General features: G+C 57.2%; 1 protein-coding gene across 1 annotated transcript in view; it reads left to right on the top strand.

Annotated features, from left to right (window-relative positions):
• The window catches only part of grik5 (glutamate receptor, ionotropic, kainate 5), a 164,186-nt gene that overhangs the window by 49,298 nt on the left and 91,744 nt on the right, over positions 1–23,144 (top strand). The window contains exons 6-7 of the mRNA XM_087980816.1: positions 2,966–3,127; positions 19,158–19,310. Coding sequence (XP_087836942.1) covers positions 2,966–3,127; positions 19,158–19,310 — 315 coding nt within the window. The remainder of the gene's footprint in view (positions 1–2,965; positions 3,128–19,157; positions 19,311–23,144) is intronic.

The raw sequence follows: 23,144 nt of genomic DNA, 5'->3' as shown, positions 1-23,144 counted from the left end.
GAGGGTCACTGTACAGAGTCTCTGTGTATTCAGGGTGAGGGTTACTGTACAGAGTCTCTGTGTATTCAGGGTGAGGATCACTGTACAGTGTCTCTGTGTATTCAGGGTGAGGGTCACGGTACAGAGTCTCTGTGTATTCAGGGTGAGGGTTACTGGACAGAGTCTATGTGTATTCAGGGTGAGGATTACTGTACAGAGTCTCTGTGTATTCAGGGTGAGGATCACTGTACAGAGTCTCTGTGTATTCAGGGTGAGGGTTACTGTACAGAGTCTCTGTGTATTCAGGGTGAGGGTCACTGTACAGAGTCTCTGTGTATTCAGGGTGAGGATCACTGTACAGAGTCTCTGTGTATTCAGGGTGAGGATCACTGTACAGAGTCTCTGTGTATTCAGGGTGAGGATCACTGTACAGAGTCTCTGTGTATTCAGGGTGAGGATTACTGTACAGAGTCTCTGTGTATTCAGGGTGAGGATCACTGTACAGTGTCTCTGTGTATTCAGGGTGAGGGTTACTGTACAGAGTCTCTGTGTATTCAGGGTGAGGGTTACTGTACAGAGTCTCTGTGTATTCAGGGTGAGGATCACTGTACAGTGTCTCTGTGTATTCAGGGTGAGGGTTACTGTACAGAGTCTCTGTGTATTCAGGGTGAGGGTTACTGTACAGAGTCTCTGTGTATTCAGGGTGAGGATCACTGTACAGAGTCTCTGTGTATTCAGGGTGAGGATCACTGTACAGAGTCTCTGTGTATTCAGGGTGAGGGTTACTGTACAGAGTCTGTGTGTATTCAGGGTGAGGGTCACTGTACAGAGTCTCTGTGTATTCAGGGTGAGGGTCACTGTACAGAGTCTCTGTGTATTCAGGGTGAGGATTACTGTACAGAGTCATTGTGTATTCAGGGTGAGGATCACTGTACAGAGTCTCTGTGTATTCAGGGTGAGGATCACTGTACAGAGTCTCTGTGTATTCAGGGTGAGGGTTACTGTACAGAGTCTCTGTGTATTCAGGGTGAGGATTACTGTACAGAGTCTCTGTGTATTCAGGGTGAGGGTTACTGTACAGAGTCTCTGTGTATTCAGGGTGAGGATTACTGTACAGAGTCTCTGTGTATTCAGGGTGAGGGTTACTGTACAGAGTCTCTGTGTATTCAGGGTGAGGATCACTGTACAGAGTCTCTGTGTATTCAGGGTGAGGGTCACGGTACAGAGTCTCTGTGTATTCAGGGTGAGGATTACGGTACAGAGTCTCTGTGTATTCAGGGTGAGGGTTACTGTACAGAGTCTCTGTGTATTCAGGGCGAGGATTACTGTACAGAGTCTGTGTGTATTCAGGGTGAGGGCTACTGTACAGAGTCTCTGTGTATTCAGGGTGAGGGTTACTGTACAGAGTCTCTGTGTATTCAGGGCGAGGATTACTGTACAGAGTCTGTGTGTATTCAGGGTGAGGGCTACTGTACAGAGTCTCTGTGTATTCAGGGTGAGGATCACTGTACAGAGTCTGTGTGTAATCAGGATGAGGATCACTGTACAGAGTCTGTGTGTATTCAGGGTGAGGGTTACTGTACAGCATCTGTGTATTCAGGGTGAGGGTTACTGTACAGAGTCTCTGTGTATTCAGGGTGAGGGTTACTGTGCAGAGTCTCTGTGTATTCAGGGTGAGGGTTACTGTGCAGAGTCTCTGTGTATTCAGGGTGAGGGTTACTGTGCAGAGTCTCTGTGTATTCAGGGTGAGGGTTACTGTACAGAGTCTCTGTGTATTCAGGATGAGGGTTACTGTACTGCGTCTGTATATTCAGGGTGAGGGTCACTGTACAGAGTCTCTGTGTATTCAGGGTGAGGATCACTGTACAGAGTCTCTGTGTATTCAGGGTGAGGGTTACTGTACAGAGTCTCTGTGTATTCAGGGTGAGGATTACTGTACAGAGTCTGTGTGTATTCAGGGTGAGGATCACTGTACAGAGTCTCTGTGTATTCAGGGTGAGGGTTCCTGTACAGTGTCTCTGTGTATTCAGGGTGAGGGTTCCTGTACAGTGTCTCTGTGTATTCAGGGTGAGGGTTACTGTACAGAGTCTCTGTGTATTCAGGGTGAGGGTTACTGTACAGAGTCTCTGTGTATTCAGGGTGAGGGTCACTGTACAGAGTCTCTGTGTATTCAGGGTGAGGGTTACTGCACAGAGTCTCTGTGTATTCAGGGTGAGGGTCACTGTACAGAGTCTCTGTGTATTCAGGGTGAGGGTTACTGTACAGAGTCTCTGTGTATTCAGGGTGAGGATCACTGTACAGAGTCTGTGTGTATTCAGGGTGAGGGTTACTGTACAGTGTCTCTGTGTATTCAGGGTGAGGATCACTGTACAGAGTCTCTGTATATTCAGGGTGAGGATCACTGTACAGAGTCTGTGTGTATTCAGGGTGAGGGTTACTGTACAGAGTCTCTGTATATTCAGGGTGAGGATCACTGTGCAGAGTCTCTGTGTATTCAGGGTGAGGGTTACTGTACAGAGTCTCTGTGTATTCAGGGTGAGGATTACTGTACAGAGTCTCTGTGTATTCAGGGTGAGGATCACTGTACAGAGTCTCTGTGTATTCAGGGTGAGGATCACTGTACAGAGTCTGTGTGTATTCAGGGTGAGGGTTACTGTACAGAGTCTCTGTGTATTCAGGGTGAGGGTTACTGTACAGTGTCTCTGTGTATTCAGGGTGAGGATCACTGTACAGAGTCTCTGTGTATTCAGGGTGAGGATTACTGTACAGTCTCTGTGTATTCAGGGTGAGGATCACTGTACAGAGTCTCTGTGTATTCAGGGTGAGGATTACTGTACAGAGTCTGTGTGTATTCAGGGTGAGGATTACTGTACAGTCTCTGTGTATTCAGGGTGAGGATCACTGTACAGAGTCTCTGTGTATTCAGGGTGAGGATTACTGTGCAGTGTATTTTCAGATCTCTCTCTCTCTCTCTCTCTCTCCGCAGGATTTCCCTGTCTTACAGCTGAGTGAAATTGTTAATGACCAGGCGAATATTATTGGCTTCTCCATGTTGAATCCCAGTCATCCGTTTTTTCTGGAATTTATCCGGAGCCTTAATATGTCCTGGAAGGAAAATTGTGACATGGCTCATTTCCCTGGAGCAGCGGTGAGTTTGGGGATTGCTGAGAGCGCGGGTGTGAGGTGGGACTGCGATTCATGCTCTGGGACTGAGGGACAGAGGAGGTTGTGGCCAAAGAATCTCACTGAATCTGACTTTCCGAGAGCTAGTATCGACCCGGTGCACTGAGTGGCCTGCAGTGGTGCTGTCCAGTGATACTGTTTTGGCGTTTCCTCTCTGTCTCTGTCTCTCTCTCTCTAAATCAGAAATCAACTCCTTCCCTCCCTCTCTATCCCTCTTTGCCAAACTCATTCTCATTGACTGGCTTTGTGGTTTTGGGTCTCTCTTTCTCTCTCTCCCTCCATGTCTCTCTGTTCTGTGGTTTCCATCTCCATCATTCACTGCGTCCACCTCTCTGCACATCCCACACACAGTATTCATCCCTGTGCCTCCGAACCTCTCTTCAGTCCTTTCCCCACGGCAGAGGGTGTGTCTCAGACAGGGCTATGATCACTCCCCCATCTCTCTCTCTCTCTCTCTCTCTCTCTATCTCCCCCTTCACACTCTTTGCGTAATCTGTCCCCACTCTCCCCCCCGTATCTGTCCCCACTCCCCCCTTCTATCTGTCCCCACTCCCCTCCTGTATCTGTCCCCACTCCCCCCCCATATCTGTCCCCACTCCCCTCCTGTATCTGTCCCCACTCCCCCCTGTATCTGTCCCCACTCCCCCTGTATCTGTCCCCACTCCCTTCCTGTATCTGTCCCCACTCCCCCCTGTATCTGTACCCACTCCCCCCTGTATCTGTCCCACTCCCCCTGTATCTGTCCCCACTCCCTTCCTGTATCTGTCCCCACTCCCTTCCTGTATCTGTCCCCACTCCCCCATGTATCTGTCCCCACTCCCCCCTGTATCTGTCCCCACTCCCCCCTGTATCTGTCCCCACTCCCCCCTGTATCTGTCCCACTCCCCCTGTATCTGTCCCCACTCCCTTCCTGTATCTGTCCCCACTCACGCTGCATCTGTCCAAAAGCGCCCCCGTATCTGTCCCCAATCCCCTCCTAAATCTTTCCCCACTCCCCCTGTTTCTGTCCCCACTCCCCTCCTGTATCTGTCCCCTCTCCCCCTTCTATCTGTCCCCACACACCCCTGTATGAGTGGCCACTCACCCCAGTATCAGTTCCCACTCCCTGTGTATCTGTCCTCACTTCCCCCTGTATCTGGCCCCACTCCCCCCCCGTATCCATCCCCACTCCCCCTGTACCGTCCCCACACCCACCCGTATCTGTGCCCACACCCCCCTGTATCTGTCCCCACTCCCCCCCTGTATCTGTCCCCACTCCCCCATATCTGTCACCACTCCCTCCTGTATCTGTTTCCACTCCCCTCTGTATCTCTCTCCACTCCCCCCTGTATCGGTCCTCACTTCTTCCTGTATCTGGCCCCACTCCCCCCCTATCTGTCCCCACTCCCTCCTGTATCTGTCCCCACTCCCTCCTGTATCTGTCCCCACTCCCTCCTGTATCTGTCCCCACTCCCCCCCCTTGTATCTGTCCTTACTTCCCCCCTGTATATGGCCCCACTCCCCGTCTGTATCTTGTCCCATTCCCCCTGTATCTGTCCCCATTCCCCACCTGTATCTGTCCCCTCTCCCCCACCCCCCGTGTCTGTCCCCAATATCCCCCCTGTATCCGTCTCCACTTCCTTCTGTATCAGTCCCTACTCCCCCCTGTATCTGGCCCCACACCCCACTGTATCAGTCCCCATTCCCCACCTGTATCTGTCCCCTCTCCCCCCCTACTATCTGTTCCCATTCCTCTCCTGTATCTGTCCCCACTCCCCCTTCTATCTGTCCCCACTCCCCCCTGTATCTGTCCCCCCTCCCCCCAGTATCTGCCCCCACTCTCCCTATATCTGCCCCCACTCCCCCTTCTATCTGTCCCCACTCACCCCTTTTATCTGTCCCCACTCCCCTCCTGTATCTGTCCCAACACCCCCCTGTATCTGTCCCCAATCCTTCCCTGTATCTGTCCCCACTCCCCCCTATATCTGTCTGCACTCCCCCCCTGTATCTGTCCCCACTGCTCCTGTATCTGTCCCCACTCCCCGCTGTATCTGTCCCCACTCCCCGCTGTATCTGTCCCCACTCACCCCCCCCCGTATCTGTCCTCGCCTCCCCCCTGTATCTGTCCCCACTCCCCCCAGTATAGTCCCCACTCGCCCCTGTATCTGTCCCCACTCCCCCCGTATCAGTCCCCACTTCCCCCCGTATCTGTCCCCACTCCCCCTTCTATCTGTCCCCACTACCCCCCGTATCTGTCCCCCCTCCCCCCCGTATCTGTCCCCACTCCCCCCAGTATAGTCCCCACTCGCCCCTGTACCCGTTCCCAATGCCCCCTGTATCATTCCCCACTTCCCCCCGTATCTGTCCCCATTCCCCCCTTCTATCTGTCCCCACTCACGCCCGTATCTGTCCCCACTCCGCCCTGTATCTGACCCCACTCCCCCTGATCTGTCCTCACTCCCCCCTGTATCTGTCCCACTCCCCCTGTATCTGTCCACACTCCCCCCTGTATCTGTCCCACTCCCCCTGTATCTGTCCACACTCCCCCCTGTATGTGTCCCCACTCCCCCGTATCTGTCCCCACTCCCCCCTGTATCTGTCCCCACATCCCTCCTGTATCTGTCCCCACTCCCCGCTGTATCTGTTCACAATCCCCCCGAATCTGTCCCCCCACCCCCCCGTATGAGTCACCACTTCCACCTGTATTTGTCCCAACTCCCTCCTGTATCTGTCCCCACTCCCCCTGTATCTGTCCCCACTCCCCCCTGTATCTGTCCACACACCCCCCCTGTATCTGTCCCCACTCCCCCCCCGTATCAGTCCCCACTTCCCCCCGTATCTGTCCCCACTCCCCCTTCTATCTGTCCCCACTCCCCCCCCGTATCTGTCCCCCCTTCCCCCAGTATCTGTCCTACTCCCCCATGTATCTGTCCCCACTCCCCCCAGTATAGTCCCCACTCGCCCCTGTACCCGTTCCCAATGCCCCCTGTATCATTCCCCACTTCCCCCCGTATCTGTCCCCATTCCCCCCTTCTATCTGTCCCCACTCACGCCCGTATCTGTCCCCACTCCGCCCTGTATCTGACCCCACTCCCCCTGATCTGTCGTCACTCCCCCCTGTATCTGTCCCACTCCCCCTGTATCTGTCCACACTCCCCCCTGTATCTGTCCCACTCCCCCTGTATCTGTCCACACTCCCCCCTGTATGTGTCCCCACTCCCCCGTATCTGTCCCCACTCCCCCCTGTATCTGTCCCCACATCCCTCCTGTATCTGTCCCCACTCCCCGCTGTATCTGTTCACAATCCCCCCGAATCTGTCCCCCCACCCCCCTGTATGAGTCACCACTTCCACCTGTATTTGTCCCAACTCCCTCCTGTATCTGTCCCCACTCCCCCTGTATCTGTCCCCACTCCCCCTGTATCTGTCCCCCCACCCCCCCCGTATGAGTCACCATTTCCACCTGTATTTGTCCCAACTCCCCCCTGTATCTGTCCCCACACCCCTCCTGTATCTGTCCCCACTCCCCCCTTCTATCTGACCCCACACCCCCGTATCTGTCCTCACTTCCCCCGTATCTGTCCCCCCTCCCATCTCTATCTGACCCCACTTTCCCCCTGCATCTGTCCCCACTCCCCCCCAGTACCAGTCCCCACACCCCCTTCTATCTGACCCCTCTCCCCCCGTATCAGTCCCCACTCCCCCTGTATCTATCCCCACTCCCCCCCTGCATCTGTACTCACTTCCCCCCTGTATATAGCCCCACTCCCCGCCTGTATCTTGTCTCACTCCCCCTGTATCTGTCCCCATTCTCCACCTCTCCCCCCTGTGTCTGTCCCCAATACCCCCCTGTATCTGTCCCCACTCCCCATTCTATCTCTCCCCACTCGCCACCTGTATCTGCCCCCATTCCCCCTTCCATCTGTCCCCACTCCCCCCTGTACCAGTCCCCTCTCCCCCCCGTATCTGTCCCCCCTCCACCCCGTATCTGTCCCTACTCCCCCACTGTATCTGCCCCCACTCCCCCTTCTATCTGTCCCCACTCCCCTCCTGTATCTGTCCCAACACCCCCCTGTACCTGTCCCCAATCCCCCCATGTATCCGTCCCCACTCCCCCCCTCTATCTGTCCCCACTCCCCCCTGTATCAGTCCCATTCCCCCCTGTATCAATCCCAATTCCCCCCTGTATCAGTCCCTATTCCCCCCTGTATCTGGCCCCTCTTCCTCCTTCTATCTGTCCCCACTCACCCCCCGTATCTGTACCCCCTCCCCCCCGTATCTGTCCCTGCTTCCCCACTATTCCCCCACTGTATCTGTCCCCACTCCCCCCGGTATCATTCCCCACTCCCCCCCCCCCCGTAACTGTCCCCACTCCCCCATGTATCTGTCCCCACTCCCCCCGTATCTGTCCGCACTCCCCCCTATATCTGCCCCCACTCCCCCTTCTATCTGTCCCCACTCACCCTTTTTATCCGTCCCCACTCCCCCCTTGTATCTGGCCCCACTCCCCCTTCTATATGTCCCGACACCTCTCCTGTATCTGTCCCCACTCTCCCCCGGATCTGTCCCCACTCCCCCTTCTATATGTCCCGACACCTCTCCTGTATCTGTCCCCACTCTCCCCCGGATCTGTCCCCACTCCCCCTGTATCTGTCCCCACTCCCCCTGTATCTGTCCCCACTCCCCCCAGTATAGTACCCACTCGCCTCTGTATACGTCCCCACTCACCCCTGTATCAGTCCCCACTTCCCCCCCCCTTTTATCTGTCCCCATTCCCCCCTTCTATCTGTCCCCACTCCCCCCCCGTATCTGTCCCCACTCCCCCCTGTATCTGTCCCCACTCCCCCACTGTATGTGTCCCCACTCCCCCCTGTATCTGTCCCACTCCCCCCTGTATCTGTCCCCACTCCCCCCCGTATGAGTCACCACTTCCCCCCGAATCTGTCCCCCCACCCCACTTTATGAGTCCCCACTACCCCCCCCCATATTTGTCCCCATATCCCCCTGTACCTGTGCTGAAAATGTGTTGCTGGAAAAGCGCAGCAGGTCAGGCAGCATCTAGGGAACAGGAGAATCGACGTTTCGGGCATAAGCCATTCTTCAGGACCGGTACCTGTCCCCACAGCACCCTGTACCTGCCCCCACTCCCCCCCTGTATCTGTCCCCACTCCCCCCCTGTATCTGTCCCCACTCCGCCTGTATCTGTCCCCACTCCCCCCCCGTATCTGTCCCCACTCCCCCCCTGTATCTGTCCCCCCTCCCCCCCTGTATCTGTCCCCACTCCCCCCGTATCTGTCCCCACTCCCCCCCTGTATCTGTCCCCACTCCCCCCCTGTATCTGTCCCCACTCCGCCTGTATCTGTCCCCACTCCCCCCCCGTATCTGTCCCCACTCCCCCCCTGTATCTGTCCCCCCTCCCCCCCTGTATCTGTCCCCACTCCCCCCGTATCTGTCCCCACTCCCCCCTGTATCTGTCCTCACTTCCCCCCTGTATCTGTCCCCACTCCCCCGGTATCTGTCACCTCTCCCCCTGTATCTGTCCTCACTTCCCCCCTGTATCTGTCCTCACTTCCCCCTGTATCTGGCCCCACTCCCCCCGTATCTGTCCCCACTCCCCCCATATCTGTCCTCACTCCCCCGTACAGTCCCCACTCCCCCAGTATCTGTCCCCACTCCCCCCTCTGTATCTGTCCTCACTTCCCCTCTGTATCTGTCCTCACTTCCCCCCTGTATCTGTCCTCACTTCCCCCCTGTATCTGTCCTCACTTCCCCCCTGTATCTGTCCCCACTCCCCCCTGTATCTGTCCCCACTTCCCCTCTGTATCTGTCCTCACTTCCCCTCTGTATCTGTCCTCACTTCCCCCCTGTATCTGTCCTCACTTCGCCCTGTATCTGTCCCCACTCCCCCCTGTATCTGTCCTCACTTCCCCCCTGTATCTGTCCCCACTCCCCCCTGTATCTGTCCCCACTTCCCCTCTGTATCTGTCCTCACTTCCCCTCTGTATCTGTCCTCACTTCCCCTCTGTATCTGTCCTCACTTCCCCTCTGTATTTGTCCCCTCACCCCCTCGTGTCTGTCCCCATACTCCCCCTGTATCCGTCACCACTCCCCTCTGTATCAGTCCCTACTCCCCTTCTATCTGTCCCCACTCCCCACTGTATCTGTCCTCGCCTCCCCCCTGTATCTGTCCCCACTTCCCCCTGTATCTGTCCCCACTCCACCCTGTATCTGTCCCCACTTCCCCCCTGTAACTGTCCCCACTCCACCCTGTATCTGTCCCCACTTCCCCCCTGTAACTGTCCCCACTCCACCCCGTATCTGTCCCCACTTCCCCCCTGTAACTGTCCCCACTCCACCCTGTATCTGTCCCCACTCCCCCCCGTATCTGTCCCCACACCACTCCTGTATCTGTCCCCACTCCCCCACTTTTATCTGTCCCCATTCCCCCCTGTATCTGTCCCCACTCCCCCCTTTTATCTGTCCCCATTCCCCCCGTATCTGTCCCCACTCCCCCCATCTATCTGACCCCACACCCCCCGTATCTGTCCCCCCTCCCACCTCTATCTGTCCCCACTCCACCATGTATCTGACCCCATTCCCCCCTGTATCTGACCATACTCCCCCAGTATCAGTCCCACTCCCCCTTCTATCTGTCCCCACTCCCCACTGTATCTGTCCTCGCCTCCCCCCTGTATCTGTCCCCACTTCCCCCTGTATCTGTCCCCACTCCACCCTGTATCTGTCCCCACTTCCCCCCTGTAACTGTCCCCACTCCACCCTGTATCTGTCCCCACTCCCCCCCGTATCTGTCCCCCCTTCCCCCAGTATCTGTCCTACTCCCCCATGTATCTGTCCCCACTCCCCCCAGTATAGTCCCCACTCGCCCCTGTACCCATTCCCAATGCCCCCTGTATCATTCCCCACTTCCCCCCGTATCTGTCCCCATTCCCCCCTTCTATCTGTCCCCACTCACGCCCGTATCTGTCCCCACTCCGCCCTGTATCTGACCCCACTCCCCCTGTATCTGTCCTCACTCCGCCCTGTATCTGACCCCACTCCCCCTGTATCTGTCCCCACTCCACCCTGTATCTGACCCCACTCCCCCTGTATCTGTCCTCACTCCCCCCTGTATCTGTCCCACTCCCCCTGTATCTGTCCACACTACCCTGTATCTGTCCCCACTCGCCCCCCGTATCTGTACCCCCTCTCCCCCGTATCTGTCCCTACACCCCCACTACTCCCCCACTCTATCTGTCCCCACTCCCCCCTGTATCTGTCCCCACTCCCCCCGGTATCATTCCCCACTCCCCCCCCCCCGTATCTGTCCCCAATCCGCCATGTATCTGTCCCCACTCCCCCCGTATCTGCCCCCACTCCCCCTTCTATCTGTCCCCACTCATCCCTTTTATCTGTCCCCACTCCCCACCTGTATTTGTCCCAAAACCCCCCTATATCTGTCCCCAGACCCCCCCTGTATCCGTCCCCACTCCCCCCTTGTATCTGGCCCCACTCCCCCTTCTATCTGTCCCCACTCCTCTCCTGTATCTGTCCCCACTCACCCCCGGATCTGTCCCCACTCCCCGCTGTATCTGTCCCCACTCCCCGCTGTATCTGTCCCCACTTCCCCCCCCCCCCACCTTTTATCTGTCCCCATTCCCCCCTTCTATCTGTCCCCACTCCCCCCCCCGTATCTGTCCCTACTCCCCCCTGTATCTGACCCCACTCCCCCGGTATCTGTCCCCACTCCCCCCTTTATCAGTCCACTCCCCCTGTATCTGTCCCCACTCCCCTGTATCTGTCCCACTCCCACCTGTATATGTCCCCACTCCCCCCTGTATCTGTCCCACTCCCACCTGTATATGTCCCCACTCCCCACTGTATCTGTCCCACTCCCCTGTATCTGTCCCCACTCCCCCACTGTATCTGTCCCCACTCCCCCACTGTATATGTCCCCACTCCCCCCTGTATCTGTCCCACTCCCACCTGTATCTGTCCCCACTCCCCCGATGTATCTGTTCCCACACCCCTCCGGTATCTGTCCCCACTCCCCGCTGTATTTGTCCCCACTCCCCCCAAATCTGTCCCCCCACCCCACTTTATGAGTCCCCACACCACCCCCGTATTTGTCCCCATACCCCCCTGTATCTGTCCCCACTCCCCCCCTGTATCTGTCCCCACTCCCCCCGTATCCATCCCCATTCCACCCTGTAACTTCCCCACTCCCCCTATCTATCCCCACTCCCCCCTGTATCTGTCCCCACTCCCCCCTGTCTGTCCCCACTCCCCCCTGTATCTGTCCCCACTCGCCCCCGTATCTGTCCCCACTTCCCCCTTGTATCTGTCCCCACTTCCCCTCTGTATCTGTCCTCACTTCCCCTCTGTATCTGTCCTCACTTCCCCCGTATCTGTCCCCACTCCCCCCTGTATCTGTCCCCACTCCCCCCTGTATCTGTCCCCACTTCCCCTCTGTATCTGTCCTCACTTCCCCCGTATCTGTCCCCACTCCCCCCTGTATCTGTCCCCACTCCCCCCTGTATCTGTCCCCACTTCCCCCCTGTATCTGTCCCCACTTCCCCTCTGTATCTGTCCCCACTTCCCCTCTGTATCTGTCCTCACTTCCCCCGTATCTGTCCCCACTCCCCCCTGTATCTGTCCCCACTTCCCCTCTGTATCTGTCCCCACTTCCCCTCTGTATCTGTCCTCACTTCCCCTCTATATCTGTCCCCTCACCCCCCCCCGTGTCTGTCCCCAATACTCCCCCTGTATCCGTCCCCACTCCCCTCTGTATCAGTCCCTACTCCCCTTCTATCTGTCCCCACTCACCCCTTTTATCTGTCCCCACTCCCCTCCTGTATCTGTCCCAACACACCCCTGTATCTGTCCCCAATCCCCCTTCTATCTGTCCCCACTCCCCGCTGTATCTGTCCTCGCTTCCACCCTGTATCTATCCCCACTCTCCCCAGTATAGTCCCCACTCCCCCCTGTATCAGTCCCCACTTCCGCCCCGCATCTGTCCCCACAACACCCCTGTATCTGGCCCCACTCCCCCCCTGTATCTGTGTCCATTCCTCCCTGTATCTGTCCCCACTCCCCCCTGTATTTGTCCTCACTTCCCCCTGTATCAGTCCCCACTCCCCCCCCCCATATCTATCCCCACTCCCTCCTCTGTATCTGTCCTCACTTCCCCCCTGTATATGGCCCCACTCCCCGCCTGTATCTGTCCCCTCACCTCCCCGTGTCTGTCCCCAATACTCCCCCTATATCCATCCCCACTCGCCCCTGTATCCGTCCCCACTCCCCCCTGTATCAGTCCCCACTTCCGCCCCGCATCTGTCCCCACTCCCCCCTCTATCTGTCCCCACAACACCCCTGTATCTGGCCCCACTCCCCCCCTGTATCTGTCCCCATTCCTCCCTGTATCTGTCCCCATTCCTCCCTGTATCTGTCCCCACTCCCCCCTGTATCTGTCCCCACTCACCCCTTTTATCTGACCCCGCTCCCCCCATATCTGTCCTCGCCTCCCCCCTGTATCTGTCCCCACTCCCCCCTGTATCTGTCCTCGCCTCCCCCCTGTATCTGTCCCCACTCCCCCCCGTAACTGTCCCCACACCCCTCCTGTATCTGTCTCCACCCACCCCCTTTTATCTGTCCCCATTCCCCACTGTATCTGTCCCCACTCCCCCCTTCTATCTGACCCCACACCCCCCCGTATCAGTCCCCCCTCCCACCTCTATCTGACCCCACTCCCCCCTGTATCTGACCCCACTCCCCCCTGTATCCGACCATACTCCCCCTGTATCCGACCATACTCCCCCTGTATCAGTCCCTATTCCCCTCTGTATCTGTCCCCACTTCCCTCTGTATCAGTCCCCACTCCCCCCTGTATCTAGCCCCTCTGCCCCCCTTTTATCTGTCCCCATTCCCCCCGGTATCTGTCCCCACTCCCCCTTCTATCTGTTCCCACTCCCCACCTGTATCTGGCCCCACTCCCCCCTGTATCTGTCCTCACTTACCCCTGTATCTGGCCCCACTCCCCCCTGTATTTGTCCTCACTTCCACCCTGTATCAGTCCCCACTCCCCCCCCCCCCCCCCCCCCCCATATCTATCCCCACTTCCCCCCTCTGTATCTGTCCTCACTTCCCCCCTGTATATGGCCCCAATCCCCGCCTGTATCTTGTCCCACTCTCCCTGTATCTATCCCCATTTCACCCCTGTATCTGTCCCCTCACCCCCCCGTGTCTGTCCCCAATACTCCCCCTGTATCCGTCCCCACTCCCCTCTGTATCAGTCCCTACTCCCCCTTCTATCTGTCCCCACTCACCCCTTTTATCTGTCCCCACTCCCCTCCTGTATCTGTCCCAACACACCCCTGTATCTGTCCCCAATCCCCCTTCTGTCTGTCCCCACTCCCCCCTGTATCTGTCCCCACTCCCCCTGGTATCATTCCCCACTCCCCCCACCCCCAACCGTTTCTGTCCCCAATCCCCCATGTATTTGTCCCCACTCCCCCTGTGTCTGTCCGCACTCCCCCCTATATCTGCCCCCACTCCCCTTTCTATCTGTCCCCACTCACCCCTTTTATCAGTCCCCACGCCCTCCTGTATTTGTCCCAACACCCCCCTGTATCTGTCCCCACACCCCCCCTGTATCCGTCCCCACTCCCCCCTTATATCTGGCCCCACTCCCCCCTTATATCTGGCCCCACTCCCCCCTTCTATCTGTCCCCACTCCTCTCCTGTATCTGTCCCCACTCCTCTCCTGTATCTGTCCCCACTCCTCTCCTGTATCTGTCCCCACTCCCCCTGTCTCTGTCCCCACTCGCCCCTGTATCAGTCCCCACTTCTCCCCCCTTTTATCTGTCCCCATTCCCCCCTTCTATCTGTCCCCACTCCCCCCCTGTATCTGTCCCCACTCCCCCCCTGTATCTGTCCCCACTCCCCCCCTGTATCTGTCCCCACTCCCCCCTGTATCTGTCCCACTCCCACCTGTACCTGTCCTCACTCCCCCGATGTATCTGTTCCCACACCCCTCCGGTATCTGTCCCCACTCCCCGCTGTATCTGTCCCCACTCCCCCCGAATCTGTCCCCCCACCCCACTTTATGAGTCCCCACTCCCCCCCCCCCGTATTTGTCCCCATACCCCCCTGTACCTATCGCCACAGCACCCTGTATCTGTCCCCACTCCCCCCTTGTATCTGTCCCCACTCCCCCCGTATCCATCCCCACTCTACCCTGTACCTTCCCCACTCCCCCTGTATCTGTCCCCACTCCCCCCTGTATCTGTCCCCACTCCCCCCTGTATCTGTCCCCACTCTCCCCCTGTATCTGTCCCCACTCCCCCCTGTATCTGTCCCCACTCACCCCCTGTAAATGTCCCCACTCCCCCTGTATCTGTCCCCACTTCCCCTCTGTATCTGTCCTCACTTCCCCCCTGTATCTGTCCCCACTCCCCCCTGTATCTGTCCCCACTTCCCCTCTGTATCTGTCCTCACTTCCCCCCTGTATCTGTCCCCACTCCCCCCTGTATCTGTCCCCACTCCCCCCTGTATCTGTCCCCACTTCCCCTCTGTATCTGTCCCCACTCCCCCCCCTGTATCTGTCCCCACTCCCCCTCTGTGTCTGTCCTCACTTCTCCCTGTATCAGTCCCCACTCCCCCCTCTGTATCTGTCCTCACTCCCCCCCTGTATATGGCCCCACTCCCCGCCTGTATCTTGTCCCACTCTCCCTGTATCTGTCCCCACTCCCCCCCTGTATCTGTCCCCACTGCCCCCCTGTATCTGTCCCCTCTCCCCCGCTGTATCTGTCCCCTCTCCCCCGTATCTGTCCCCACTCCCCCCGTATCCATCCCCACTCCACCCTGTACTGTCCCCACTCCCCCCCTGTATATGTCCCCACTATCCCCCTGTAGCTGTCCTCACTTCCCCCCTGTATCTGTCCTCACCTCCCCCTGTATCTGGCCCCACTCCCCCCATATCTGTCCCCACTCCCTCCCCAGTACCAGTCACCACACCCCCCTTCTATCTGACCCCTCTCCCCCCATATCTGTCCCCACTGCCCCCTGTATCTGTCCCCTCTCCCCCACTGTATCTGTCCCCTCTCCCCCTGTATCTGTCCACACTCCCCCCGTATCCATCCCCACTCCACCCTGTACTGTCCCCACTGCCCCCCTGTAGCTGTCCTCACTTCCCCCCTATATCTGTCCTCATCTCCCCCCGTATCAGTCCCCACTCCCCCAGTATCTGTCCCCACTCTCCCCCAGTATCTGTCCCCACTCCCCCCTCTGTATCTGTCCTCACTTCCTCCCTGTATATGGCCCCACTCCCCGCCTGTATCTTGTCCCACTCTACCTGTATCTATCCCCATTCCCCACCTGTATCTGATCCCTCTCCCCCCCCCACCCCCCGTGTCTGTCCCCAATACTCCCCCAGTATCTGTCCCCACTTCCCACCTGTATCTGTCCCCACTCACTCCTTTATCAGTCCCACTCCCCCTGTATAAGTCCCCACTCCTACCCTGTATCTGTCATCACTCCCTGCATAAGTCTCTCTCTCTCTCTCTGTGTGTTACATCTCCCCTCTCCCTCTGACAGTCTCTCTCTCTCTCTCTGTGTTACATCTCCCCTCTCTCTCTGACAGTCTCTCTCTCTCTGTGTTACAGCTCCCCTCTCTCTCTGACAGTCTCTCTCTCTCTCTGTGTTACAGCTCCCCTCTCTCTCTGACAGTCTCTCTCTCTCTCTCTCAGTATTACAGCTCCCCTCTCTCTCTGACAGTCTCTCTCTCTCTGTGTGTGTTACAGCACCCCTCTCTCTCTGACAGTCTCTCTCTCTCTCTGTTACAGCTCCCCTCTCTCTCTGACAGTCTCTCTCTCTCGCTCTGTGTTACCCCTCCCCTCTCTCTCTGACAGTCTCTCTCTCTCTGTGTTACAGCTCCCCTCTCTCTCTGACAGTCTCTCTCTCTCTCTGTGTTACAGCTCCCCTCTCTCTCTGACAGTCTCTCTCTCTCTCTCTGTATTACAGCTCCCCTCTCTCTCTGACAGTCTCTCTCTCTCTCTCTCTCTGTGTTACAGCTTCCCTCTCCCTCTGACAGTCTCTCACTCTCTCTCTCTGTATTACAACTCCCCTCTCACTCTGACAGTCTCTCTCTCTCTGTGTTACAGCTCCCCTCTCTCTCTGACAGTCTCTCTCTCTCTCTGTGTTACAGCTCCCCTCTCTCTCTGACAGTCTCTCTCTCTCTCTGTGTTACAGCTCCCCTCTCTCTCTGACAGTCTCTCTCCCTCTCTCTCTCTCTGTGTTACAGCTCCCCTCTCTCTCTGACAGTCTCTCTCTCTCTCTCTCAGTATTACAGCTCCCCTCTCTCTCTGACAGTCTCTCTCTCTCTCTCTGTGTGTTACAGCTCCCCTCTCTCTCTGACAGTCTCTCTCTCTCTCTCTGTGTTACAGCTCCCCTCTCTCTCTGACAGTCTCTCTCTCTCTCTCTGTATTACAGCTCCCCTCTCTCTCTGACAGTCTCTCTCTCTCTCTGTGTTACATTTCCCCTCTCTCTCTGACAGTCTCTTTCTCTCTGTCTGTGTTACAGCTCCCCTCTCTCTCTGACAGTCTCTGTCTCTCTGTGTTACAGCTCCCCTTTCTCTCTGACAGTATCTCTCTCTCTGTGTTACAGCTCCCCTCTCTCTCTGACAGTCTCTCTCTCTCTGTGTTACAGCTCCCCTCTCTCTCTGACAGTCTCTTTCTCTCTGTCTGTGTTACATCTCCCCTCTCACTCTGACAGTCTCTCTCTCTCTGTGTTACAGCTCCCCTTTCTCTCTGACAGTCTCTCTCCCTCTCTCTCTCTCTCTGTGTTACAGCTCCCCTCTCTCTCTGACAGTCTCTCTCCCTCTCTCTCTCTCTCTGTGTTACAGCTCCCCTCTCCCTCTGACAGTCTCTCTCTCTCTCTCTGTGTTACAGCTCCCCTCTCTCTCTGACAGTCTCTCTCTCTCTCTCTCTCTGTGTTACAGCTCCCCTCTCTCTCTGACAGTCTCTCCCTCTCTCTCTCTGTGTTACAGCTCCCCTCTCCCTCTGACAGTCTCTCTCTCTCTCTGTATTACAGCTCCCCTCTCTCTCTGACAGTCTCTCTCTCTCTCTCTGTATTACAGCTCCCCTCTCTCTCTGACAGTCTCTCTCTCTCTCTCTGTGTTACAGCTCCCCTCTCCCTCTGACAGTCTCTCTCTCTCTCTCTCTGTATTACAACTCCCCTCTCACTCTGACAGTCTCTCTCTCTCTGTGTTACAGCTCCCCTCTCTCTCTGACAGTCTCTCTCTCTCTCTCTGTTACAGCTCCCCTCTCTCTCTGACAGTCTCTCTCTCTCTCTGTGTTACAGCTCCCCTCTCTCTCTGACAGTCTCTCTCCCTCTCTCTCTCTCTGTGTTACAGCTCCCCTCTCTCTCTGACAGTCTCTCTCTCTCTGTGTTACAGCTCCCCTCTCTCTCTGACAGTCTCTCTCTCTCTCTGTGTTCCATCTCCCCTCTCACTCTGACAGTCTCTCTCTCTCTGTGTTACATCTCCACCCTCTCTCTGACAGTCTCTCTCTCTCTGTGTTACATCTCCCCTCTCTCTCTGACAGTCTCTCTCTCTCTCTGTGTTACAGCTCCCCTCTCTCTCTGACAGTCTCTCTCCCTCTCTCTCTCTCTCTCTGTGTTACAGCTCCCCTCTCTCTCTGACAGTCTCTCTCTCTCTCTGTGTTACATCTCCCCTCTCACTCTGACAGTCTCTCTCTCTCTGTGTTACATCTCCCCTCTCACTCTGACAGTCTCTCTCTCTCTGTGTTACAGCTCCCCTCTCTCTCTCTCTCTCTCTGTGTTACAACTCCCCTCTCTCTCTGACAGTCTCTCTCTCTCTCTCCGTGTGTTACAGCTCCCCTCTCTCTCTGACAGTCTCTCTCTCTCTCTGTGTTACAGCTCCCCTCTCTCTCTGACAGTCTCTCTCTCTCTCTCTCTGTGTTACATCTCCCCTCTCTCTCTGACAGTCTCTCTCTCTCTCTGTTACAGCTCCCCTCTCTCTCTGACAGTCTCTCTCTCTCTCTCTCTGTGTAACAGCTCCCCTCTCTCTCTGACAGTCTCTCTCTCTCTCTGTGTGTTACAGCTCCCCTCTCTCTCTCTCTGTGTGTGTTACAACTCCCCTCTCTCTCTGACAGTCTCTCTCTCTCTCTCTGTGTGTTACAGCTCCCCTCTCTCTCTGACAGTCTCTCTCTCTCTCTGTGTTACAGCTCCCCTCTCTCTCTGACAGTCTCTCTCTCTCTCTCTGTGTGTAACAGCTCCCCTCTCTCTCTGACAGTCTCTCTCTCTGTGTTACAACTCCCCTATCTCTCTGACAGTCTCTCTCTCTCTCTCTCTCTGTTACAGCTCCCCTCTCTCTCTGACAGTCTCTCTCTCTCTCTCTCTGTGTGTTACCCCTCCCCTCTCTCTCTGACAGTCTCTCTCTCTCTCTGTGTTACAACTCCCCTCTCTCTGACAGTCTCTCTCTCTCTCTGTGTTACAGCTCCCCTCTCTCTCTGACAGTCTCTCTCTCTCTCTCTCTCTGTGTAACAGCTCCCCTCTCTCTCTGACAGTCTCTCTCTCTGTGTTACAACTCCCCTCTCTCTCTGACAGTCTCTCTCTCTCTCTCTCTCTCTGTTACAGCTCCCCTCTCTCTCTGACAGTCTCTCTCTCTCTCTCTGTTACAGCTCCCCTCTCTCTCTGACAGTCTCTCTCTCTCTCTCTCTCTGTGTTACCCCTCCCCTCTCTCTCTGACAGTCTCTCTCTCTCTCTGTGTTACAGCTCCCCTCTCTCTCTGACAGTCTCTCTCTCTCTCTGTGTTACCCCTCCCCTCTCTCTCTGACAGTCTCTCTCTCTCTCTCTCTGTGTTACCCCTCCCCTCTCTCTCTGACAGTCTCTCTCTCTCTCTGTGTTACCCCTCCCCTCTCTCTCTGACAGTCTCTCTCTCTCTCTCTCTGTGTTACCCCTCCCCTCTCTCTCTGACAGTCTCTCTCTCTCTCTGTATTACAGCTCCCCTCTGCCTTGATGTTCGATGCTGTCCACGTTGTGGTGAATGCTGTACGTGAACTGAACCGCAGCCAGGAGATCGGTTTGCGGCCCCTGGCATGTACCACCTCCCAGATTTGGCAGCATGGCACCAGCCTGATGAACTACCTGCGCACGGTGAGTTTGGAGCAGTGCCCACACACGGGCAGCGCGGGTCCCCCCAGGGTCACCCAACAGGGCTGTGAGTTTGGGTCCCATAACGCAGCAGCGTTTGCTGTCAGCCTGGGATCCTCTCAGTTCGATGGAGATCTCTCTGTTTCCTACAGTCAGCTGGTAATCCCAGATCCCTGAAATCCCCAAATCATCATGTTGTCATCTGATATTAATCAGGAACAGTATCACGACAGCCAGCTCACGAGATTGGCCTGATCCTCCCCACCCCAGCTACCTTTCCACCCTGTGCCGACATCCTGACCAGCCCTTCCCTCAGTCCCCCCCCCGTGTGACGTCCCTCACTAACGTCCACTCAGTCCCCCCCTGTGGGACGTCCCTCACTAACGTCCACTCAGTCCCCCCTGTGGGACGTCCCTCACTAATGTCCACTCAGTCCCCCGCTTGGGACGTCCTCACTAACGTCCACTCAGTCCCCCACTGTGGGACGTCCCTCACTAACGTCCCCCTGTGGGACGTCCCCTTACTAACGTCCACTCAGTCCCCCCCCGTGGGACGTCCCCTCACTAACGTCCACTCAGTCCCCCCTGTGGGACGTCCCCTCACTAACGTCCCCCCTGTGGGACGTCCCCTCACTAACGTCCACTCAGTCCCCCCTGTGGGACGTCCCCTCACTAACGTCCCTCCTGTGGGACGTCCCCTCACTAACGTCCCCCTGTGGGACGTCCCCTCACTAACGTCCACTCAGTCCCCCCCTGTGGGACGTCCCCTCACTAACGTCCCCCTGTGGGACATCCCCTCACTAACGTCCACTCAGTCCCCCCTGTGGGACATCCCCTCACTAACGTCCCCCCGTGGGAAATCCCCTCACTAACGTCCCCCCTGTGGGACGTCCCCTCACTAACGTCCCCCTGTGGGACGTCCCCTCACTAACGTCCACTCAGTCTCCCCTGTGGGACGTCCCCTCACTAACGTCCCCCCTGTGGGACGTCCCCTCACTAACGTCCCCCTGTGGGACGTCCCCTCACTAACGTCCACTCAGTCCCCCCTGTGGGACGTCCCCTCACTAACGTCCCCCCTGTGGGACGTCCCCTCACCAACGTCCCCCTGTGGGACGTCCCCTCACTAACGTCCACTCAGTCCCCCCCTGTGGGACGTCCCCTCACTAACGTCCCCCCTGTGGGACGTCCCCTCACTAACGTCCACTCAGTCCCCCCCCGTGGGACATCCCCTCACTAACGTCCACGCAGTCCCCCCCTGTGGGACGTCCCCTCACTAACATCCACGCAGTCTCCCCCTGTGGGACGTCCCCTCACTAACGTCCCCCCTGTGGGACATCCCCTCACTAACGTCCACTCAGTCCCCCCCTGTGGGACGTCCCTCACTAACATCCCCCCCTGTGGGACGTCCCCTCACTAACGTCCACTCAGTCCCCCCTGTGGGACGTCCCCTCACTAACGTCCCCCCCGTGGGACATCCCCTCACTAACGTCCCCCCTGTGGAACGTCCCCTCACTAACGTCCACTCAGTCCCCTCCCCCCCGTGGGACGTCCCCTCACTAACGTCCGCTCAGTCCCCTCCCGTGGGACGTCCCCTCACTAACATCCCCCCTGTGGGACGTCCCCTCACTAACGTCCCCCCTGTGGGATGTCCCCTCACTAACGTCCCCCCTGTGGGACGTCCCCTCACTAACGTCCCCCCTGTGGGACGTCCCCTCACTAACGTCCCCCCTGTGGGACGTCCCCTCACTAACGTCCCCCCTGTGGGACATCCCCTCACTAATGTCCCCCCTGTGGGACGTCCCCTCACTAACGTCCCCCCTGTGGGACGTCCCCTCACTAACGTCCCCCCTGTGGGACGTCCCCTCACTAATGTCCACTCAGTCCCCCCTGTGGGACATCACTCACTAACGTCCACTCAGTCCCCCCTGTGGGACGTCCTCTTACTAACGTCCACTCAGTCCCCCCTGTGGGACGTCCTCTCACTAACGTCCACTCAGTCGCCCCTGTGGGACGTCCCCTCACTAACGTCCACTCAGTCCCCCCTGTGGGACGTCCCTCACTAACGTCCACTCAGTCCCCCCTGTGGGACGTCCCCTCACTAACGTCCACTCAGTCCCCCCTGTGGGATGTCCCTCACTAACATCCCCCCCAGTGGGACGTCCCCTCACTAACGTCCCCCTGTGGAACGTCCCCTCACTAATGTCCACTCAGTTCCCCCCTGTGGGACATCCCCTCACTAACGTCCCCCTGTGGGACATCCCCTCACTAACGTCCACTCAGTTCCCCCCTGTGGGACGTCCCCTCACTAATGTCCCCCCTGTGGGACATCCACTCACTAACGTCCACTCAGTCCCCTCCCCCCCGTGGGACGTCCCCTCACTAATGTCCACTCAGTCCCCCCTGTGGGACGTCCCCTCACTAACGTCCGCTCAGTCCCCCCCCGTGGGACGTCCCCTCACTAACGTCCCCCCTGTGCGACGTCCCCTCACTAACGTCCCCCCTGTGGGACGTCCCCTCACTAACGTCCCCCCTGTGGGACATCCCCTCACTAATGTCCCCCCTGTGGGACGTCCCCTCACTAACGTCCCCCCTGTGGGACGTCCCCTCACTAACGTCCTCCCTGTGGGACCTCCCCTCACTAGCGTTCCCCCTGTGGGACATCCCCTCACTAACGTCCACTCAGTCCCCCCTGTGGGACGTCCCCTCACTAACGTCCACTCAGTTCCCCCCTGTGGGACGTCCCCTCACTAACGTCCCCCCTGTGGGACGTCCCCTCACTAGCGTTCCCCCCTGTGGGACGTTCCCTCACTAACGTCCAGTCTGACCACACCAGATGCAGTGCATTCATCTACACACTGCTTTCCAAAACGCAACGGTATTGGTCAGACTCTAGTTCCCCCTAACAGGATTGGTCAGACACCAGCTTCCCTTCACGGGATTGGTCAGACTCCAGCTCCCCCTAACGGGATTGGTCAGACCCCAGCTCCTCCTAACGGGATTGGTCAGACACCGGCATTCCTTCACGGGATTGGTCAGACACCAGCTCCCCCTAACAAGATTGGTCAGTCATCAGCTCCCCGAAACGGGATTGGTCAGACACCAGCTCCCCCTAACGGGATTGGTCAGACACCAGTTTCCCTTGGCGGGATTGGTCAGACACCAGCTCCCCTTAACCAGATTGATCCAACACTAGTTCCGCTTAACAGGATTGGCCAGACAGCAGCTCCCCTTCATGGGATTGGTCAGATGCCAGCTCCCCTTAACGGGATTGGTCAGTCACAAGCTCTCTTTCACGGGATTGGTCAGACACCAGCTCCCCTTCACGGGATTGGTCAGACACCAGCTCCCCTTCACGGGATTGGTCAGACGTCAGCTGCCCTTCACGGGATTGGTCAGACACCAGCTCCTCTTCACGGGATTGGTCGGACTCCAGCTGCCCTTCACGGGATTGGTCGGACTCCAGCTGCCCTTCACGGGATTGGTCAGACACCAGTTCCCCTTAACGGGATTGGACAGACACCAGCTATCCCTATCAGGATTGGTCAGGCATCAACTGCCCTTCACGGGATTGGTCAGACAACAGCTCCCTTTAATGGGATTGGTCAGACACCAGCTCTCCATCATGGGATTGGTCAGATGCCAGTTCCTCTTAACAGGATTGGTCAGTCACAAGCTCCACTTAACGGGATTGGTCGGTCACCAGCTCCCCTTAACCGGATTGGTCAGACATCAGCTCCCCCTAGCGGGATTGGTCCGACACCAGTTTCCCCTAACGGGATTGGTCAGACACCAGCTCCCTTTAATGGGATTGGTCAGACTCCAGTTCCCCTTAATAAAA

This window comes from Chiloscyllium plagiosum, unplaced genomic scaffold (assembly GCF_037043375.1).
Source record: "Chiloscyllium plagiosum isolate Xiang-an unplaced genomic scaffold, Cpla_swu_hap1 HiC_scaffold_38, whole genome shotgun sequence".
NCBI classification, from domain to species: Eukaryota; Metazoa; Chordata; class Chondrichthyes; order Orectolobiformes; family Hemiscylliidae; genus Chiloscyllium; species Chiloscyllium plagiosum.
The sequence above is the reverse complement of the archived record's forward strand: the minus strand, read 5'-3'. Positions and strand labels throughout refer to the sequence as shown.